Consider the following 19,770-nt stretch of genomic DNA (forward strand, 5'->3'; position numbering starts at 1 on the left):
GTGCTGTGCTTTAACCTGCTGTGCCACAGGGAGGGCCCCCAAAATCACTTACTTTTAATTCTGGCTTCAATACAGCTTGGTTTATGACAGAGTGACGGTCAGCCAAGAGGGGTTCTTCTGGGTTCCTGCTCATAGGAAACTTCAGTGTGTTTAAGTAGAGGCACTTCACTTTCTTCCTCATGTATCTTTGAAATTCATCCTAGAAAATACAATCCAGCATATGAAATTCTTAAATTTTATCCATAAGGTATTCAATCAACCAAATATCTGCTAAGTTCTAAGCCAGTGATTCTCAAAGTTTGGGCTACAGACAAAAATTTTGACATTTTCTTGGAATTGCTAAAAATGCAAATATTCAGCTCCACCCCAAACCTACTAAATCAGAAATTCTGGGGATGCAGCCAGCAGTCTGTGTTTTAAGGGACCTTTCAGGTAATTACGATTTGCATTAAAATTTGAGACCCACTTGTGCTCATGAATAAAAAGAAAGATATAATTGGCAACAAAGCTTATCCAGAAAATCACTATCAGCTAACTTTTATCCCCCTGGCAATTAGCATGTACTAAGCAACTTTTCAAACTCCATTAGGACAAACACGCAAGAGGCAGTAAAGAATCATATTAAAGCTACGTGCTGCTAAGTCAGATTTCTTTGGCCTCAGACTACCTGACTGAACTTGCACAGATGATTTAACCTCTTAAGTTTTTCGACCAAAAAGCAAAGCCAATAATAGCATATAACTCACCACATTCTTAGAAAGAATAAACTGTGGCATGATAGAGCTTAGCATAGAGTCACTTAAATAGTAGTTTCTCCATGTTCCCCAAATATATACCAGAGAGTACTAGTTATCAGATAAATACAACCTAATGTACTGGTTAGATGAATGTGTGAGTCTCAAGTGGAGGAGAGTATTTGAAGCAAATATTCATCTGCAGTCACATGGGAAAGGCCAATTTAAAATGTATATAAATAAGCATAAGGCAAGAGGATAAATATTTTAAGTATAGTTTTGTCAACTTCTGCATGTCAAATTGATGTTTCCATAAGGTATGGTTTTGTTGTGTGTGTAGACTAACATTTTTCAAAGAACTTTTCTCAGGCCAGTATTTGGAAGGATTGACATCAAAATTTAAATCACATCTAGAAATTTAAAACATCCAATTTCCCTCAAATTGCGTATTTTTGAAAAACTGAACGATCATTCCTGGTGATGTCTTAAGAGTTGTAACTCTGACAGCTGCTGTTTATGCAATAGCTAAGAGCACCGACAATTGGCCTGAGGTAGAAATTTGGTAGAAATATCCCCAGGTTGACATGGAGGAAATGTCCTTCACTCCAGGGTCAAATTAAGAAATGGCAGATAAGGGTGTCTCTGATGCTGCAGGGGTTAAAGTCTCAGTGCTATCCAGCGATAACCAGCCACTGTGGCAAGAGCTATCAAGCAATAGCCAGCCACTGAGGCATGAGTTTGATCCCCAGCCAGGGAGCTGACACACATCGTGCAGCACACCTCTCCTGTCTCACCTGCTGCTCCCCTCAGCAGTGGTGAATCCTCTCAGGCCCCACACCTCTGGTCTATACCCCAACTTTTGAATGCATAAAAAAAATAAAATAGGCCCTCCCTGGTGGCGCAGCGGGTTAAAGCACTGAACTAAGAAGCTTAAGCCACTTCTGCATGTGTTTTATCCCCGCCTGCCCGGGGGAAGATCCACATGGCGTGGCAGACCTCTCCTGCCCGCCCGCTGCTCCCCTCAGCAGTGTATTTCATCGATCTGCCTGTTCTGCTCCCCACTCTGTCGCTGCTGAATCCTCTCACCCTCTGAATCTCTGGCCTGTACCCCAGTTCTGTATGAATAAATAAATAAATCTTAAAAATAAAATAAAATAAATCTAAAAATAAAAGAAAGAAATGGCAAGTAGATTGCAGGGTTGGTTTCACCATCTTCTAACAGGGGCAGGAAAACTTTACAGAGAGGAGGCTCTGTCCTCTGGCATGTTGGCCAGTCATTGCTTTTGGCACAGATAGAAAACAGAACACGCACCGTTGTCCTTAGCAAAATGGTGTCTGCTTCTTGCAAGGGGCATGGGACGCAGTTGGCCCACACCCTCCACTGTGGCCTCCAGTAGAATACCAACAGAAGAGTCCCACAGGTCAGCGTGGAAGCTACAAGCCAGAAGACTCTGCGGAGATTCTGAGTCCGGTAACCAAAAGCCTCCTGGAGAGTAAATAAAAGATGATTCAGATTTTTCCTGCTTGAGTACATTGTTCTCTTACTATTTGGACAGTCTATGGTTTCCCCTCTCGGGTGTAGCCAGCCTGGCTCTCCCACCACCAAATCACCCAGATTCTTAACTCTAATCTGCTGTGCTATTTTTCTTGTCACATAAACTTTTCATTTTGTTCCAAGAAACACATACTTTACATGCAGGGGTTTTGGTTGAGAAGAAAAGTGCTTTCTACTGGTTGAATCAGATTGATTGCTTACAGCTGTCAGTTGATATACTAATGAAACAAGGAGCATTTTATTACCCTGGCATATGGAGCAGCATTAGACAGGAGGAGAAAGGAGTGGGCAGGGTTGTTTGTTCTATATCTATAAATGGTGGCAACCGGTGTCTGAAGCTGTAAACTACTACAGGTGGTGCCCCCTGGAGGGGGTTGCCAGGAAAAAATGCTGAAAGTGGGGTGGCGCAGTGGAGCTAGGGGTCACACTGATCTGTGTCCGGGCAAAGGAAAACGGGGAGACTCGGGAGTCTGGCGTTTTGCTAAAATGCAAGAGAGTGGCTGTTTGTCGGTCTTTGGACCACTACAGATCAGCTGTTGTCTTGAGTGTCGCCTGTCTGGTGCAGTGCTGGGTCATTTCGGCAACTCAAGGAGGGCTCTTGTTACCTTTTCTGCTGTGTCTGAGTTGGGACCTGGCCCACTGTCTGGCTGCAGTGTGTCCGCTGGAAGCCGCCATCTTAGACACGTGGCCTACTTTGGGGGAGGAGCTCCTTGTCATCAATGGCGGGAAGATGTCATTTAAAGTGCCTTTGCACGGGACTGAGTAATATTGGTCAAAACTTTGGGTATGGGGCCCTCCCTGGTGCCCCAGCGGGTTAAAGCACAGCACTAAAGTTTAAGCCACTTCCGCATGAGTTCGATCCCTGCCTGTCCCGGAGGAGATCCTCATGGTAAGGCAGATTTCTCCTAGCTTGCCCGCTGCTCCCCTCAGCAGTGTGCTTCCTCGATCTGCCTGTTCTACTCCCCGCTCTGTCTCTGGTGACTCCTCTCACCCTCCGCGTCTCTGGCCTGTACCCCAGTTCTGTATAAATAAATCTTTAAAAAAAAAACTTTGGATAAAGTAACTGGCCATTATTGGCCTCATAATTCTTTGTTTTTCTCTGGTTTGTTAAATAAACCTCTTTGCTGTTGTCCCCTGAGCCTGCATTGTCTGCAATTGTGCTGGTGGGTGAAGAATTCAGTGACCAGTAAACTATATGAACAGTGTCTTTGGCCTAGTTTAGTGCTACTTGATGCCTTGTATATATCCTCTTCAGTGTCATTTCAGCCTTTATAAAATACCCCATTTGGGGACCAGATTCACCTTTTTGAGGTATAAGTTTTTTTTAAATGTTAATATGAATTTAAGGAACAAAAGTGATAAAGTCAGAACAGAAATGATCTACACTTATATATCTAGCTTTATACAAATTCAACTTTGTGGTATAATATGATTTAGAAAGATTGAAAGTGGACATCAAAGCATTGCTTTTTAAAAGTATAGAAAGATATAAATTCGGAGAATATATCTGTGGACATGATTTACAACGAGTAGTTTATAGGTATTTACCCTGAAAATAATAGACTGAAATACTTCTTCTTTTAGTAGTGAGACAGTTAATATTTATTGTGAATTGAGTAAAGATTTGAGATGTGATTTCAGAATAGAAAAATACAGGTTTATTACTTAAAGCCATTTTCTGGTTTCCATTTTCTATATGCAAGTTTCATGAAATTGCTTTTTAAATTTCAAAAACTAGAATTTTCATGCAGTGGGAAGACCCAGAGGAATTCTGGTTCTTAATGGCATTGCTATTATAAAACTGGTTTTGTTTCTGCGGTTATTTTTGTGTTTCATTATTTCTGTGATTCTAAACTTCCATGTCCAGATTACAGACAAAATGTCAAGAAAATAGGACTTTATTGAATTTTTATAGCACTTTCAATTTGGGAATCACCTGAATTTAATGCTAATTTTCATCATTTTAGAATACATCTCTTGTCTTAATGCTTTGAAAAGTTTTCATTCTCAGTATAGCCATTTTGATTAATTTTTCCAATAAAGAAATCTGTGGTAAATCAAGATTTTTAATAACAGTTGTTGAAAGTAATCCTGTAGCATAATCGCCAGGTCATAGGCAGGCTCAATTCTCCACTCTGCTAGTTGTTAGCTCTGTGGCCTTAAGGGAAATCATTTCACCTCTCGGGAATCCCAATTTATTCTTCTGCCACACATTAGAAATACTCGTCTTACAGGATACTTGTACTCAGATGAGAGAATGTCTCTTTAAATGCTCTGTAAAGTAATTGCAAGTTCTTTCCACTGCTCTACAGCACTATCACCCACTAGGGCCAAATGTTCAGAGTTTATAGATTACTCATGATAAGGTACAAATGTAACTTAGGAACATGTGTTCACTCTCTTTTTATGCATATTTGCAGGTAAGTTGCCTTTCTATCTTCTGATTTTTTCTCTGTAAGTAAAACATATAGACCAATTCACATATTATGTCATATTATCCTGTACTAAGTTACATGCAGGAATGTGTTGCCAAAGCCCAAGTATGTACAAAATAGAAGAACAGTTGGAACTTTTAGTCTATAACACAGTCTATATACAACTGAAATGAGCACATTTGTAAATGATTTTACCTTTTCCTGTTTATTTATCCTCAACAATGGCATTGGTAATCATAATTCTGGTTCCTCTGCAACATTTTTTTGTAAAGATTTATTTATTCAGAACTGGAGTACAGGCCAGAGATGCAGAGGGTGAGAGGATTCACCAGGAACAGAGTGGGGAGCAGAACAGGCAGATCGATGAAGTACACTGCTGAGGGGAGCAGCGGGCTGGTCAGGAGAGGTCTGCCATGCCATGTGGATCTCCTCTGGGGCAGGCAGGGATAGAACTCATGCAGAAGTGGCTTAAGCTTCTTAGTGCTGTGCTTTAACCCGCTGCGCCACCAGGGAGGGCCTGCAACATTTTTTTAATTAAAAAATGACCCACAATAATTGTAAAAGTTCTAAGAAACTTCCGCATGAGTTCGATTCCCGCCTGCCCCGGAGGTATCCACATGGCACTGCAGACCTCTCCTGACCCGCCCACTGCTCCCCTCAGCAGTGTACTTCGTCGATCTGCCTGTTTTGCTCCCCACTGCCTCTCTGGTGAAGCCTCTCACTGCCCCTGAACCTCTGGCCTGCACCCCAGTTCTGTATGAACAAATAAATAAATCTTAAAAAAAAAGAATTATAAAGATTTTATTTAATGCATTGAATTAGTAATTCAGATCAAAATCACAATGACATACCACCTTAAAACTGTTAGTTTGGCTATTTTCAAAAAGAACAAGACATAACAAGGGTTGGCAAGGATGAGAAGAAAAGGTAATCCTTGTGCACTATTGGTGGAAGCGCAAATTGCTGTCATCACTATGAAAAACAGTAATGGGGTGTTCTCAAAAATAGACAACAAAAAATAGTATTAGCATATGATTCAGCAATTTCACTTGTGAATATTTATCTAAACATTAATTCCAAAAGCTATATACATCCCTATATTCATTCCTGCATTATTACAGTAGCCAATATGTGCAAACAGCCTAAGTGTCCATCAATGGATGAGTTAATAGATGTAGTATAGACATGTGTGTACATGTGTATGTTACTCAGTACTAAAAAGGTGAAATATTGTCATTTACAACGACAAGGTTGAACTTAGAAACATCATACACTAAGTTGAAATAAGTCACACAAAGACAAATACCAAATGATCCCACTTATATGTGGCATCCCACTTATATGAGTTTGGAACCCCAAGCTCATAGTTTAAAAAAGAAAGAATGGCAGAAGTTGAGGGGTGGGTAAACAGATGAAGAGTCTGAAGATACAAGTTATATTAGTGATAAAAATAAATAAGTTATGGGGTGGTAATATAGACCATGGTGATTAAGATTAATGATGTATAGAATATTTGAAAATTGCTGAGAGAATAAATCTTAAACGTTCTCATCTGGCCCTCCCTGGTGGTACACTGGGTTAGGATGCAGCACTGCAAGCTGGCTGCAGCCACTTCAGTGGGAATATGATCCCTGCCCCAGAGGTGGCCACACGGTGCGGCAGACCTCTCCTGTCTCCTTGCTGCTCCCCTCAGCAGTGTGTTTCAGTCAATCTGCCTGTTCTGTTCCCTACTTTGTCTCTGGTGAATTCTCTCACCCCACCCCTTGCACCTCTGGCCTGTACCCTAGTTCTTGTATACATAAATAAATAAATCTGGGGCCCTTCCGGGTAGCACAGCAGGTTGGAGCACTGCACTGTGAAGCTAAGCCAAGTCGTGGCTGCTTCAGTGCCAATTCAATCCCCACCCAGGAGGTGACCCACATAGCTGGCAGACCTCTCCTGACCCGCCCGCTGCTCCCCTCTGCAGTGTACTTTGTCGATCTGCCTGTTCTGCTCCCCACTCTGTCTCCGGTGAATCATCTCACCACCCCTGCACCTATGGACTGTACCCCAATTCTGTATGCATACATAAATAAATCTTTCAAAAAAAAGTTCTCATCAGAAAACAGTGATTTGTATCTCCCTATGGTGACAGATATTAACTAGACTTATCATGAAGACAATTTTGCAATATATACAAGTATGAAATCATGTTGTATGCCTGAAAATAATATAAATTTAAATACTAATTATAGCTGAGTAAAAAAATTCATGTGCTACCTCAATTTAAAAAATAAAAATAAAAGTCTATTTTTGAAAAAATGAACTGATGCACACAAGATGAATTTCACTGTGAAATTTTTACTGTTTTACTTGTATGAGATTAAAAAATGAGCAAAACTAATTGCTGATAAGTCATTACATTATACATTAATGTTCAGTACTCTTGGCATTGCTATATTTACATGTGTCAATAAGAAGTGAATTTTTTTTTAAATATGGAATAAGTTTGCTTATTGGATATTAGTTCGATCAAATGGAAGTTATTTTAATTACTTCAATGGGGATGGATTGAGAAAGAATGTGGCAGCAATATCTGAGAAGTCAATTTAAAACAAAGGGCCAGGGCAAGGTTTTTCATGGGATATGAAAGGATTGGGAGCCATTTCCTGCTGAGGATGATGGGGAAGTGCTGGCTTCCATGGCCGCAGACAGAGTAACGCATCCCTGATGAAGGCCCTATCAAGACAGAAGAAGAGTGAAAGACAGGCTTACAACTGGGAACAAGACAATCAAAATGCCAGCAGAATTTTTTTTTCCTGCTAAATATAAGTAAGGCAGTGGAAGAGAGAGAGGAAGAGGAGGGGGAAAGAAAAGGAAAGGGAGATGCAGGTCAGGGGGAGAGAGGGGAGGAAGAAGGTCAGTAGCCATGAAGGAAGGAGGAAGCACATTCAGAAGAGTGTAGCTTCAGTGTTTTATTTCCTTGAATTGGCTTCATGAACCTTGCCAAAATCCCCTTCTAGATTACTTCTCAGTTTTCCAGAGGCTACTTAGCTAGGGTATCAGACTTGAGGTTTTAGCTAAAAGAAATACTATTTTGAATTAAATACTCAATCATTTTGTTTGTGCAGTTAGAATTTGTCATAGTGTACGTTTTCATTTTGATCAAATAGTCCTAGGTATAATTTGACTGTTCCCAGTGACGTTTTTTCCCCCTGAGGTAGTAAGTAGTCTCTTATTTCTCCCAAATATTTATATATCCCAGTTTAAAATCTACTTAGAAATGCAAGGTTGAGGAGGGAGCTGGGAGCCCTATGTATATCATGAGAGGAAGGTAACTGGAATTTAAGCATCTCATAAGTGTACAGACACTGGCAGCAATGAAAGGATCAGAATCTCAAATCTATTATATGTGGTTCCTGGCAGTACAGTGATTTTTTTTTTAAAGATTTATTTATTTTGTGAATACAGAACTGGGGTACAGGTCAAAGGCTCAAGGGCAGCGAGAGGCTTCACCAGAGACAGAGGGGGAAGCAGAACAGGCAGGTCGATGAAGTACACTGCTGAGGAGAGCAGCAGGCATGTCAGGAGAGGTCTGCCGCACCATGTGGTCTCCTCCGGGGCAGGCGGGAATCGAACTCATGCGGAAGTGGCTTTAGCTTCTCAGTGCTGTGCTTTAACCCGCTGTGCCACCAGGGAGGGCCGCAGTACAGTGAGTTTTGCCACCTCTTCCCTATGTGACCTCAAAGTTTAACTTCTTTAAGTTTCAGTTCCCATCGCATAGAGAACATTAATGACACCCCTGGAAGAACAGCTGTAAAGATTAAATGAGAAGTATAAGATGCTGAGCACCAAACAAGCCCCCAGTCAGTGCTAGCAGGTGGTTCAAAGGAGGAAAAAGGGGACTGTTTCAGTTTGGAATTGCAATACACTGGGTCAAGGCCGATAATGGAAACAGGCTGTATTCCATGAGGTGAAAAACCCAGGTCTCATACCGCCTATTAATTGAGTCTGCAGCACAGAGATGGTGCTCATCTTCGTGCTGACTTGCATTCTCTCTACACAGTGATGTTTCTCTACTCGTTTCCCACTAGAATTATGTGTTCGGACGCCAGGAGATGTAGCACAGCCCTTATGGTCTTATCTTGCCTCAGAAAAGGGACACAACCTGGATAAAGAGTAATAATGACCAATACACCTGCTTTTTGACAGAGGCCATGGTCTTAAGCCATTGCATAGAGCCCTATTTGCATCTGCCAACACAGCCTCTGTTCTTTAAACCCTTCCCCATTGCCTTCTAGAAGGCTTTTTTTTTTTTTTTTTTTCATATAGAGCTGGGGTACAGGCGAGAGGAGCAGAGGCAGTGAGAGGCTTCACCAGAGTCAGAGTGGGGAGCAGAACAGCAGATTGATGAAATACACTGCTGAGGGGAACAGTGGGCAGGTCAGGAGAGGTCTGCCGCACCATGTGGGTCACTTCTGGGACAGGGATCGAACTCATGCTGAAGTGGTTTTAGCTTCTTAGTGCTGTACTTTAACCCACTGCACCACCAAACAGGGCCTAGACGCTCTCACTTTTTTATTCTTTGCACTGTCACTCACTAGTTAGCGTGATCTGGGTAAATAATTTAAATTCATTGAACTTTAGATTCCTCATGTGAAAAGTGTGACTGTTATAAAACACATGAAAATAACCTGGTACAGCAGTCAAATGCAGGAGACACAGCATGAGAAAACTAAGTTCAAATCAAACTTCTGCTACTTAATCAGATTTATGACTTCGGGCAATCTGCTTTATTTCTGCTGACCCAATTTTCTCCTCCTTAAATGAGAATAATAGCAATAACTATCCTTGAGGGTTGCTGTGAGAAACTAATGAGATAGTGTGCACAAGTCTTTAGCACATTTCCTGAAACATTTGGAGCACTCAGTATGTGTTGAGTTAATATTGTCTTGGGTAACATAAAGTTCAACAAAATTTCAGTAGATTAAAAGTAGCTAATCCAATAATGAACAAGTATATAGTAGAGACATTTTACAGGGGTGGAGTGGGGAATAGGATTAAAAATTGGGGTGTGGGGAGTGCACTGGACTATGATGATGGCACATGGGTGATTTGGTGATGGGAAGCCCACCGGGATTACAACTGAGATGGAAAAATGCACAAAATGATGTAAAAGTAAATTATTATATTATTTTAGAAAAGAAAGTAGCTAACCCTGTTGGACTTGACCAAAGACAATTTTCAGAACTAAATGTAACTGGACAAAACTCTAGTTTTACTTCTAAAAGTCACTGATCCAGTGACTTTGAAATTTTGTTTTTCTTACAGGACTCACATTGTCAAGATTGAGGTCAAATACAGGCCATAAAAGAAAGTTATATACTTTTGTAATACATACAATTGGAGGAGGACCTTAGGATAAAAACCAAATTGATTCAAAGATTAACTTGAAAGAATAAATATATGTAGAAGCACACGCACACACAAATCAGTGCAAACATTCTGCATTCATATTTATCTAATGTGACCTTGTGTAGCTTACTTCACCAAGCCTCAATTTCCTCTGATATAAAATGGTTATCTGAATGGCCAGTTCAGAGGGATTAAAGAAGAACATACTTAAATTACTAGCACACAAAAGACACTTTAAAAATAATTTTACTTCCTCTCTTATAGGTATTTCTTATAGCTGTCATAGGAGACAGAATTAAGATTGGATAAATTCTTCAGGAAAGAGAAGTTACAGCTTCATCTATACCATTTATTCCCAAATTCTATCCTGGTGGGATCCTCTTACTCTGTGGCCCCTCTGGGTCAGAGGCTCAGCCTGCCTTTGTTCCTTTGTGTTTATTGCCTCTAAAGCACCAGCATTAATATTCTTAGGCACAAAATGTTTTTCTGTTCTTGTTCATCTTTTATTCTTATGTTCACCTTTCAGGTGTTTCTCCATTGAAAATAGTTATCCATCTGAAAACCCACCATTCACAGGAAAGGAGATGTGTGATTCAAGGCCTTTGGAATGGGCGTTTGGAGTTGTCATAATAGCTATACTCATACAAACCAAGATTCTTACCATGCTAAGTTATAACTTTATTTATTTAACCAACGCATAACATTGCTCCCAGTATAGCAATTACCCTCTGTGAATTTGTAAGGATTTTTTCTTTGGTTTTTGTCTGTAATGTGTTAGGTCTTATTTACTATGGGTGAGAATGTTGCAATAACCTTGTGATTAACATTTCTATGTAGGTCTCCGATTTTTAGTCCCTTGAATCATGGCCATGCAGACAACATTCTGTGTCCCTATATGAGACTAGAATTCATTAAATTTTATCTTCTGTGAAAAAAATAAAAAATAACAACCACAAGACCAAGTTTCTATTCATTATTGACAATCTATCCTTTGTTGTTTTTAATCTGAGTAAGTCAAATGGTGTTCCTTTATGTGTCAAATGGGAGGACACACCTCAAATTCTTGCTCTTTTTTTTCTAACTCTACTTTTTTCCTTAATGTCAGGATAATGCTTCTAGCTAATGGACTCCTTTAATACAGTTATTGTTCCTCAACCTTCTATTTCTGGTTTGGCCTGGCCAGATGTAGTAAATTTGTGTTAGTTATCACCAATTACCAGGTACAGTTAACCATAATTTCACATATTTGGCCTTGTTTTCATGCCACAGGCATGTCTTGAGCCACATTAAACAACAGGAACTAATTTTTCCTGAGCTCTTACTTAGGTGCCTTTTATTTCTCACAACAATTCTGAAATAGTTATTTATTATTAAAATAGGTATTACTATTTATAAAGTATTATTATTTGCATATCAATGAGTTTTGAACATGCGCAAAATAATTATTCAAACTGTTCACTCTTAAATTTTTCCTCTACTTTCTTCCTGGAACAAGAAAGAAAGCCCTTTCTCTCTTTAGCAGTATAACTCAAACCCATAGCATCACTCTCAGTCACAGGAATTCCTATAAAATCAGTCGGTACTACTCTAACAACAGTGTTCACCTGTGGTCTTCCTGGTAAGTAAAAGTAGAACCAAGAACCAGTATGTGATTAGGTTAGTGGCAAGAGCAGTAAATGCGAACCAAAAGGTAATGAGATGCAAGGGCTGGTTCACAGGGACTATTTCCAGAATCATAATTTGTCCTAGATCATGGAATAAAAGTATCACTAAACAGGAGGGGGATAAAGGATTTGAATTCCTTTCTTGAGAAAAAAAAATTGATGGAAATAGATTTTTCACAGGTAAGCATGAATTGTCTGATGAACCTCAGCTGCTCACTACATTGCTGGCTGCACCTGTTGATGGAGAGTAGTGATGGTGTATTATTTTTCTACTGCTGTACATGTTTATTGATTTCAAATAACATAAATTTATTATCTTCCAGATTCCATGAACTCGGAGTCTGGACAGCCGAGTTCCCTGGTCAGCATCTCACAAGATTGAAAGCAAGGTATCATTTGGCCTGTGGTTCTTCTGGAGACCAAGGACCTCTTTCCAGATCATGTCATTGTTGGAAATGTTCAGCTGCTTGTAGCTTTAGAGCAGAGGCCTCATTCGTCAATCAGGAGCTACTTACAGGTCACAGTTGTAGGCACCAAGACATCCATGCCACACTGAACCGCCTTCACACAAATCCCTCTCGTGTTTTAAGTCTCTTGGACATAAGGAATGACCAAGGATCTTTTCTGGATGTTCCCGTTAAAGCAAGGCCCATGCAGAAAAATCTCCCCTTTGATTAGCTTAGCTGAGTACATGATGATCACCTCTGTAAAGTTCCTTTTGGCCACATAATACCATTATTACAGGAATTATAGCTCATCATATTGCCAGGCTCTGCCACATTCAACTAGAGTGATACAAAGGAAAATGTCACTGGAGAGTTAGCATGGTAAAATTCTGCCCCTTCAGGTAGGAAGATTTTCCATAAGGAAAATAGATCAGGCAGAAATTTTCCAAACTTTATTCTGTTCTCCACATCAACCACATCAGACACCCATATTATTCTTTGGGGAACTGTTCCCAATGTCTCTTAAAACAATCCTATGGTGATATTTCGGTATCCCCCCGTATCCTTCCTGTACAAATCTTAGAATTAAATATAACTTTCAAGAGGTTTCCTAAGTAATATAGATTATAGCAGAACTATTATTTCTTTCATTCTATTCTTTTGTTTCTTTCATTCTGCAAAATAGACTTCTGTTAAAATAATAAAGGACTATTACAATTTTATAGTGAATTACCCTTCACGAGTACCTTCTTTTTTTTTTAAGTTTTATTTTATTTTATTTATGCATATAAGAGCTAGGGTTCAGGCCAGTGGTGTAAGGGGTGAGAGGATTCACCAAAGACAGAATGGGGAACAGAACAGGCAGATTGACTGAAATACACTGCTGAGGGGAGCAGCAGGTGAGGCAAGAGAGTTCTGCTGTGCCATGTGGGTCATATCGCTGGCCAGGATTTGAACTCCAGCCACAGTAGTTGCTGATGGTTAGATAGCACTGAGATTTAACCCCTTTCACCACCAGGGAAGCCCCTTATGGGTAACTTCTAAGCCCACGTACTAATATCTTCACCTTGTATTGTGATAACGACTTAAAATAAAAATCCAATACTATGGACCATTATACTGCATTTTGCAAAGTTTTCTCTCACAATATAGCCCAGAGAGCTATTTGAATCTTAACTCTGTCACTTATGTTGTTATCGATCCCTTATAACAAGGTAGATAAACTTGCAGGGTGATAAACTTGCCTTCACACAAGCTGTGCATATAAATGTTGACAGAAGATTCGAGAGAGCCAGTAAGAAATGATTTTTAATATTCAATTGTAATAGTTCTTTGAGTGTTTGGTGATTGCTGCTACTAGTTTAGGGAAGATGAGCCCATGATAACATAAAATAATTCAGGAGTTAAAAAGTCCTGACTTCAGCAACTCATCACGTAATGTCTTTATTAAAAACAAATAGCAACAAACCTCAAACAAGTATTGCTTCCCCAAGTCTTTAATCGGAGAAAAGGGAAATTTTCTCAGCATCAATTTCACACAGTATATTTGAAAAGTTACATATTTCAGATTTGCATCTCACAACTCCTAATTCTTTGGTCTGTGAATATGACCCCCTTTATAATTTCATAGCACTTTTGTAATTTTGGAAGGTGATCCTCACAGAGTGAGTCAGGACAGATAAGGGATGGTATTCTCAGGTAGCCACAGATCCAAAATGGTGTCCACAGCCACAGTTGTGGTTAGTGTGGAGTTTTCGCCAAAGCCCAGATAGGCTGCCTTACATCCATGCTCCTCCTCCACATCCAGAGGCCAAGAGTGAAGAGCTGCCAATCGAATCTTCACGTGCAGCCAACCAGATACTTTGCTTCTAGGGCTCTTCCCACCTCTAGTTTTGATACCTAGTTAGTGAGTGTTTGTACATTGGGGCAGCATGAAGAAAATGACGGGACTTGGCCAACTGATATGAATAAAGCAGATTTTTGTCTCAGGACAGAATCAAGACCACCTCTCAAAAGTAAATGAGGTTTGACCAGAGAGGACGTGGAAAGAGAGGCAGGTAAGCACACAGTGGAGCCACCACGTGTGCTTATAATGACATTTTACTCCCAGTGAGGAGTTACAAATGAGTGGTCTCTCAGGTAAGCATTAACAAGTTTGTCTTCCCCTACTCTTGCAAGGCCTCCATTGTTTGCAGGTTTGACTTCTTACATTCCAAGGAAAGGGAGCTAAGCAGCAGTTGGAAAAAGCAAGTTGGTGCCCACCTGTCTCTGAGCCAACTCTTCCCCCTCCCCTATGCAGACCCTTGCCCACCTCCCCATCCCCCCTTCACCTTTTTTCCCTTTTATCAATAACCCTGCACCCTGCCAAAGAGGAGGATGGTGGACTTTCAGATATGAGTCTGCTGCTCTCTTCGTTTGTTGACAAATTAAACCACTTTAGTTTTCCTCAAACTCTGTTTCGTTTTATTGGCTGAAGGAAACTGAGGTCGGCATTGAATATCACCAGCTGGTAATGAGGATAAAATGGCCTATTGTTCATTGTGAGCATCCAGCCTTCCCTACTGTGGTTCTTCAGAACACTAGTCATGCATGTATACACACACACACACACACACACAAAGATTCCAAGGACATGAAAGTGTGGCAAATAGACTGTATTGGAAGACTCACAAAGATCACGATCTATTTAAAGGCTCTGAGAGGCCCTGCAGCTATCTGCTTACCTGCATCACCTAGTATTCTCAAATTTAATTCAAAGAAAACTTTTTAATATAATATGTATTAACAATATTGTTGGATAGACATATTTGTGAAAAAGCTATGTTACTCAATTACTAATCACCACAATTTGGAATGGTAGATATCTTACAGATTTCAGAAATAACTCAAAAATGTGAAATAAATTACTCATCAGGACCAGAGTTCAAGTCCCATTGCTTAGGCTACACTGCCTGAGGGCTCCTGGCTCACCATCAGCCCTCCAAATGTGAGAGCTCACAGGGAAGAGGAAGCTCCCAAGAGGGCCTCAAAGATACAAGAGAAGCTCACTGCAATTGGCAGGGCTGATGTAACCCTTGCGCAGGAGAAAAGAAACACACTTGGGAGAAAGACAGGTCAAGAATAAGGAGCCTATTAGAGCTATGTCACAGTGGAGGGTGGGGGGTAGTGGGGGAAAGTTGGGAAGAACAAGGAAAGGCTTCCTAGTGAGGGCATCTGTGACATGCCGTTGTGAGGGTGAAGTGAGGTTGTTCACCGCGTGCCTACGACCTTGCCCTGTGTTATATTAGCTGCTTCCCCCTCCCAGAAGTTAGGGCTGCTGGAGAACAGGAAACAGGAATGACAACAAGGGCCATGCCCAAGCTGCTATAAAGTTTCAATGATCCTGAGTTCAGCAAAAGGAACTAAGACTGCACTTATATAATCTCATAGGCCCTCCCTAAATTAAGCTCTTTGTGGGTGTTTGATTGAAGAAAGTTGTTATTTGTTCTAACACTGTATAGTTCTGTGTTTTTCCTTTTTCAAAAAAAGATTTATTTATTTATGCATACAAGATGAGGATACAGACCAGAAGTTCAGGGGGTGAGAGGATTCACCAGAGATAGGGTAGGTAGCAGAACAGGTGGATTAACTGAAATACACTGCTGTGGGGAGTGGAGGCAAAACAGGAGAGGTCTGTTGTACCATGTGGGTCACCTCCCTGGACTGGGATTGAACTCATGTTGTGGTGTCTGTGGGTAGCATCATAGTTCTAAGACTTAACTTCTTGCGTCACCAGGATGGCCCAGTGCGTAGTTTTTTCCTCAGATCCTCTCACACAATCTCAAGTGATGATTGAAATGAAGAAATTAAATAGAAGTCAGCTTAGGCCATTGGAAAACTTTAGGAAAAGAAGAGCAAGAGGGAAAAGACTATAAAAGTCTCAGACTAGGCCCTCCCTGGTGGCTCAGTGGGTTAAAGCACAGCACTGAGAAGCTTAAGCCACTTCCACATGAGTTCGATCCCCGCCTGCCCCAGAGGTGACCACATGGCGTGGCAGACCTCTCCTGACACGCCCGCTGCTCCCCTCAGCAGTGTACTTCGTAGATCTGCCTGTTCTGCTCCCCCCTCTGTCTCTGGTGAAGCCTCTCGCCACCTCTGAGCCTCTGGCCTGTACCCCAGTTCTGTATGAACAAGTAAAATAAATCTTTAAAAAAAGTCTCAGACTGAAATCCCCACAGGCTAGGACTAGAGTGAACCCAGCTTTAGTTCACTTTACTGACTATTTTTAAAGAGACAATTTGCTTCTAAAATGTCTGTTTCACATACACAACAGATCTGAGTTCCCTTTTAGAAAGCCCTAACAGCACTGGCCTGTTGACTTATGGAGGGGAATAACTGCAGTTCAGATAGCCGCCCCCAGTCAGCCAGCCTGCTCAGGAGCTGGCTCCCGCAAGGTCTCCCCACTACAAGTCTCTAGACCAGCCTGAGGTTTGCATCTGCTCTCTGCCCTGGCTCACACAAAACTTGTGTGAAGGAGAAACCTACAGCCAGCCCATGAACTCTGACCACAGACGCTGAGGATAACAGGATTTGAACAGTTTTTAGTGGATGTCTCTAGGAGTGGTGGCTCCAGATAGGAAGGATATGTGGCATTGAGCCAGTTCTCTAACCCTTTGGTACTTCTGTCAACCTCTGTGATTAAGAGAGTTCAAATAGTAAGCTACCAACTTTACGAATACCACCCCTACTCAGAGAAAAGTAAATAGCCACAGAAGATTTTCATGAACACTCACTACATACTGAAAAACAGTTTCAGAGCTGGCAGAGTTGGTCAGCAGTGAACACATGTGAGTAAATTTTAATTCTTTCAGTACCTTTCATCTTAAAATCTTAAATCACTGTGCCATTGTCAAGATCAGCATGGTACAATAATACCAGTCACCATGTCAGCAGCATTTATAATTTAAATTCCCTAGCAGCCACACTGAAAAGCTTCAAAAGCAGGAGAAATTAATTTTTATAACCTATTTTATTTAACCCATGATTCCAAAACATTGTTATTTCAATGTGTACCAATATAAAGATGACTAATGAAATCTTTTGCACTTCTTTTAAACAAATCTTCAAAATCTGGGGTATATATTATACATATAGCAATAGCACATTCCAGTTTGGACTGGATAATTTTCTAGTGCTCAAAAACCATAAGGGCCAGTGGCAGCCTTATGGGGCACTGCAGATGCAGGGGAATGCACGTGTCTTACCAGGTTAATAAATGAGGGTAGGTGGGGAGAGGCCAGGTATAGGTTTCCCACAGCTCTCCCAGGGAACAAGGAAGCCAGGCAGGGAAATTGACACCCTTCTGATATCTGAGTCATATTCTCCTTGGCTGGGCAGTCTTCTGCCCTCCAGTGTGGCCTCTGCCCTGTCCTCCCTTTTGTCCACCTTTCTCATAGCTTCGCTAAGACCCTGCTGTAGCATGAACATCAAAGGGTATGGTAAGGAAAGGAGTGGGCTATTGATAGATTCCCAGCTTGTGACCTTGGGCACCGTCTCATATTTCTTTTCTAGGTAAACAGGACTAATTTTTTCACCACTCAATTCTGAGGAGCCTATACAATACTAAATGTAAATTCATTAGCACTAAATGAGCACTGTTAATTATTAATGCTTATTTTTCAACATTTATATATGTTTGGTGGAGAAGACAGTGGGAAAAAGAATTAGAGAAATTATCACTTTTAAATATATGCTAAATTTAGAACACAACTTTTTGTGTTTTCAGAGAGCAAATCAGAGGAAGGGGGAGGAACACCTCTATAAGCACATGCGTGAGTACCCTAATTACTCAGCTAATGTCTGAGGAGGAAGCTTCACACGGTCTGTGGTATATGAGGATGGCATCGTCTAGAAGACACACTTTCCCAGTCCCTGCAGACACACTCACTATAAAATAATGTCTTGCGGCTCTCAAAAAAAGCCTTATCAAACTTAGACCTTTCCAGGTCCGGAAGCCAGCACCATCCCAGTAGCTCCTGCCAATAGCCTGGACACTTTTAGAAAAGAATAAAAAGAAAGACTCACCAGCTCATTCTCTTCTCCAGGGTTCAGCAAAGCCCGATGATCCTTCTTACTTTGCTCCTCCATCTAAAGCAGAAGTGTGAGCATTAGGGTCCCTCCTGACTCAAAGGGTAAATTTCAAAACCCTGGGGCTAGGCAAGCTCAGAACAGCTGCTATTTGTCATTGCTGTTCTTGGGTGTTCTTTAAATCTCTTAGCACACACCTCACATTTTAGGATAACAAAGGGGAGAGAGGAAATACTTTTCTGAGCCACAGGATTGGTCTGTTAATCTCTCTACTTCTTGAGGGTTGTTTTTTTCCTTCTTAGCACTTAGTTGCTGAGTTATTTGTGAGAGTATCAAGACTCAAGTTGTTGAACTGGGAAGATAAATAATTCCATTTGCTGTACATAAATGTCTTGGCCAATGAATGGGAATGGACACTTTGTTAAAAATCTTAGACAGGCCCTCCCTGGTGGCGCAGCGGGTTAAAGCACAGCACTAAGAAGCTGGGGCCACTTCCGCATGAGTTCGATTCCTGCCTGCCCCGGAGGTGACCACATGGCGTGGCAGACCTCTCCTGACCCGCCCGCTGCTCCCCTCAGCAGTGTACTTCGTGGATCTTCCTGTTCTGTTCCCCACTCTGTCTCTGGTGAAGCCTCTCACCGCCCCTGCACCTCTGGCCTGCACCCCAGTTCTGTATGCACAAATAAATAAATCTTTAAAAAAAAAAAATCTTAGACAAAAGTATAAACCAGTGAGTGATGGAAAAAAAACATCAGTGGACTTTGGGAAAGCAGTAGACAAATTGGGGTACAATTAGAATTGAAGAAAAGAAGTTTGGTTCCTAATCAAGAATGTAGGTCTCATTTCAGAATCAGAAAAATCTGAGTTCTAGGGTCCTCTCTGGTGGTGCAACAGGTTAAAGCACAGCACTATGAAGCTATACACAACCACTGCAGCTCCAGTTCGATCCCCGGCCAGGGAGGTGACCCACATGGTGTGTCAGTCTGTTACAGGGCACCCCAATGTGAATTGGGTTGCCTGTCTGTGGGTCCTCACCTGCATGCTTATAATTCAATTGTACTATGGACACACTCAAAAAGGTTCAACAATGGATTTATTTACAAGGAGAAAGGTAAAGGAATAACCCAAGGAAAAAGGGAGAAAAATACAAGTTAAGCTAGGATGTCCTACCAGTTCTGCTGACTTGGACTCCGCCAGCATGCTGAAAACCTATCGAGAGCCAAAACGACCAGCTGCGAACCACCAGGCCAAGTGCCCCCAGACCCCACATGTTCAGTTTTATCCTAACCTGGCTGCTCAGCTCCACCCTCACAACCCAATACCTCTTTGTTATTGATGGGATTAGTAGTTCCAGTATCTGGAGTGGGGGGGGTGGGGAGGAGTTCATGAAACCTGTACCGGTTACAAGACCTCTCCTGTCTTACCTGCTGCTCCCCTCAGCAGTGTATTTTAGTCAATCTGCCTGTTCTGCTCCCC

The 19,770-nt window shown here is 41.3% G+C and overlaps 1 protein-coding gene across 1 annotated transcript in view; it reads right to left on the reverse strand.

The window, feature by feature from the left end:
• ATP13A5 (ATPase type 13A5) overlaps positions 1-19,335 on the reverse strand; it is a 93,357-nt gene extending 74,022 nt beyond the window's left edge. Inside the window, exons 1-4 of the mRNA XM_004675412.2 lie at positions 19,330-19,335; positions 18,292-18,354; positions 2,047-2,220; positions 53-199 (exon numbers count right to left, since the gene is read on the reverse strand). Coding sequence (XP_004675469.1) covers positions 53-199; positions 2,047-2,220; positions 18,292-18,354; positions 19,330-19,335 — 390 coding nt within the window. The remainder of the gene's footprint in view (positions 1-52; positions 200-2,046; positions 2,221-18,291; positions 18,355-19,329) is intronic.
• Positions 19,336-19,770: the final 435 nt, after the last annotated feature.

Source organism: Condylura cristata, unplaced genomic scaffold (assembly GCF_000260355.1).
Source record: "Condylura cristata isolate star-nosed mole 26May11 unplaced genomic scaffold, ConCri1.0 scaffold00003, whole genome shotgun sequence".
Taxonomy (NCBI): Eukaryota; Metazoa; Chordata; class Mammalia; order Eulipotyphla; family Talpidae; genus Condylura; species Condylura cristata.